This window comes from Ipomoea triloba, chromosome 16 (genome assembly GCF_003576645.1).
Source record: "Ipomoea triloba cultivar NCNSP0323 chromosome 16, ASM357664v1".
Taxonomy (NCBI): Eukaryota; Viridiplantae; Streptophyta; class Magnoliopsida; order Solanales; family Convolvulaceae; genus Ipomoea; species Ipomoea triloba.
The window spans coordinates 10300129-10303372 of NC_044931.1; the positions used below are offsets into that span (position 1 = coordinate 10300129).

At 42.8% G+C, this 3244-nt stretch overlaps 1 protein-coding gene across 1 annotated transcript; it reads left to right on the forward strand.

Annotated features, from left to right (window-relative positions):
* The first annotated feature begins 477 nt into the window (after positions 1 to 477).
* On the forward strand, positions 478 to 1083 carry LOC116007946. The gene is made up of 2 exons (XM_031248606.1): positions 478 to 693; positions 757 to 1083. The coding sequence occupies exons 1-2, from the start codon at positions 478 to 480 to the stop codon at positions 1081 to 1083; spliced, it is 543 nt and encodes a 180-aa protein (XP_031104466.1).
* Positions 1084 to 3244: the final 2161 nt, after the last annotated feature.

A 3244-nucleotide genomic window follows, 5' to 3' on the forward strand; every position in this document is an offset into this window, starting at 1 on the left:
TGCTCAATGCATCGTTAGACGTCACATGGGATTCATATTAAGTAATCTGGAAACATATTACATTCCCAAGGCCCAAGGGCTATGGGACTACAAACATTTTCTTCATTACCATTTAGAAGTCGTAATATAATCTAACTCTGCACTTACCCTGATAATCATGAACTTAAATTACTTAGTATATAGTTTGCTAATCCCTTTTATCATTAACTTATCATCGGGTATATTTTTTTTAGTTTTTTATTTACACACCAATACGAAAAAATAATCATCTAAACCATGTATAATTAAACTAAATTTTGTTTAATAAATATATTTAATAAATATATATTATTTTAGTTTTTTTGGTCCAATTTTAGTCCGCTTTAGTTATTTTTGCCACATTGAGACCACATTTATTAAAAGTGTTCCACATCTAGTCCAGCGTTAAGTATTCTGTTTAATGGCCGTCTGTGGTAGGGTTATTTTCGCCTTTTTATGATGGTCTCATCCCTGAGGCCACAAACGGCACCAAAAACACCACCACTCTCAAAACAACAATCTCCACCTCAAAGAGTGAAGGTCGATGGAGCAAACCCATCATTTCCGGAAGGAAAGTCACCGTCAAAAGCCATAACCTCCAACACCGGTGGAGCAAACCCATCGTTTCCGGCCACCAAAGCTCAACTCTACAACGCCACGTGCCCCGTGTACCGCCCGCAACCATCGCCCCACCGCCACTAGCGGAGTTGCTGCTGTTCTTGTTGTCTCTGGACCAAGTTTCTCGTTATCACTCTCGTCATCCTCGCTGCCATCGCCGACCACATTTTCTACGCCCTCTACTGCCTTGAACGGCCCACTTTTGCCGTCAACTCTCTCCACCTCTCCCAATTCAACCTCTCCACCACCACCCTCACCTCCAAACTCAACATCTCCATCTCCACCCGGAACCCCAACAAAAAACTCACATATTTCTATGACCCCATCACCAACTCTACCTTCTCCCGCGACATCCCCGTCGGAATCGAATCTTTTCCGATGTTCGAACACGGCACCAAAAACACCACCACTTCAAAACAACAATCTCCACCTAAAGCAAACTCTTGACACCGGAGATATCTCAAAACTGAAATCAAAGAAGACTCTGCCACTCATGTGGGGAAACAAATGTGAATTTTCTAATTTTTTTTCAAGAATAATAAATTAGTTGTCTAAAGAGCAAATACTTGAAGAAGGTTTAATAATCTGGACTGGTCTTGTAAAGCTTGTTGTACTCCTCCAGCTCGTCATAGTATATATCCTACATGCACCTAACGCATTCATTGTCGCAGCAATTGTCCGGCAACAGCTTCTTTGGCGGCGGAGGAATGGATTGTTGGAAAAAATGGCATAAATGGCATTTTTAATGGCCATTTTGTGGTATAAATATATGTAGGGTCCACATCCGATTTGGGTCGAGTCAAAGTGGATTCGGATTCTTCGTAGTAAGACGAAGAGATCGATATATTATACGCTCAAAATGGATAATGGGTGAATGAGAGATTGATTCTCAAAGTAGACCCATTGAGATGGAAAAAATGTGGGAAAAGCTTTAAGGAAAACATTTGTCCCACATTGGTTTGGGAAGAGGATTTCACCCACTATATATACAAGAGGCTTTTTAAGGCTAATGATTTGTATGACATAGAGGCTCTCTCTCGCGCGCAATGGGGGTGCAAATCAAATCCCAAAATGAGCCTGAAAAGTCTTGACTCGTGTATGCCGGCACCTGCGGCACGAATGTTGTCAGGCAAATTGGCTGGCCTTGCGAGCTAAGTTATGCCAAATTTTCGAACATTTTTCCATCTCATTCTAGGCTGTTCGAGACGTCAGCGATGTCTCGCGGCAGCGGCAGCGTTCGCGACATCAAGCGAAGGAAGCTGGTCTCACGAAGCGATGTCTCGTGCACCTCTCGCAGGCTGATGTCTGGCGAACCTCTCTCACGAGCGATGTCTCGTGGCTTCCAGGGTAACTCATTGTGACCTCTTGCAGCGACGTATCACTTCCACTGTGACTGTTCATAATAATGACCTTTGGCATTATGGAATTAATATGATTAAATTCTGCCATTATTTCTTATTATTGGACTGTTAGTGGGAAGTAAATTCGTGCTTAGTGGGTGGAGGTTACATATGGAAAATGAATGCCACTGATCCCTTCGTTCACTATATATTACCAGGTTGAGCAGCAGATTTAGACAAAGCACGAAAAACAATTTTTCCATCTCGAAACTCTACTCTTCCTTCGTTCTAGCCAACTGTGTTCATCTCACGTTATCGTTCGCCGGGTTCCAAGTTTGTGTGCTCAAACGCAGGAACCGTAGTACGTTTTATCTTGGGAAACCTAGACCGCAACGCTCTAGTACCCCGGGAGGCGGTAAATAAGGTTTTAAGGACAGAGGCAACTCGACTCGTGCTTACAACTACCCCAAAGTCCGTTCATCTCCGTCCCCCCTTTTCCAAGTTTATCTAACCTTTGTTGTAGGTTTAAATTCCTGGAATTTTATTTGTTTTGTGGATTTTCTATTTCGTCTATTTTCTTGGGTTTTCGAGAATTATTCCAAACAGTCATAAAACCTTATTTATTCTTTTCTAAATCTCGAATACCACGGAGAAATAGAAAATCCAACCTTACCCTTGTTTGTTAACGGGGACGAGAACGGTAATGTTGTTACGAACAACAATGGAGGGAACGGCAACGTTGTTGCACATTCCCAGGCACCGATGAACATTGGTTCACGGAATGGTGTAGGCATCATTGAAAATGTTCCTACGATACAGGTACCTTCGGTACCAAATGGATCGGCTATCAGCCATGGAGGATCCAATGGTGTGATTACTACATGGTCCGAGGAGTGTGGTAGTGTGACCAATGACTTCGATCATAATCGAGGGAAGGCCAAGCGAAAGCTTAGTCCTGAACGAGTTTATGTGAGGAAGGTGAAGGGTCATTATGAAGCAAACCGTCATCCTGGTGAAAAGGTTGAAGACAACGTTGCTAGGATTAATGGGTATGGTGGATGGTTGGATGAGTGAAGGTCACAACCGGATACCCGATGTGCTATGATGAGACCATCGCGGAGGAGTGGACTGCTGATAAAATGGAACAAGGCACACGGTGTGATGACTACTACGAGATAGGGATTAGGAAGCGTTATTTCCAATGGGCTAAAGGTGATAGTTACACAGTTTGGCCGTGAATAGAAATAACTCTGTTTTGTTTTTGTTTT

Coding starts and splice junctions, on each gene's coding strand:
- LOC116007946 (XM_031248606.1), top strand. CDS start 478: ATGGTCTCATCCCTGAGGCCACAAACGGCACCAAAAACACCACCACTC. Junction 694..756: donor CCACGTGCCCCGTGTACCGC/CCGCAACCATCG, acceptor CTCTGGACCAAG/TTTCTCGTTATCACTCTCGT.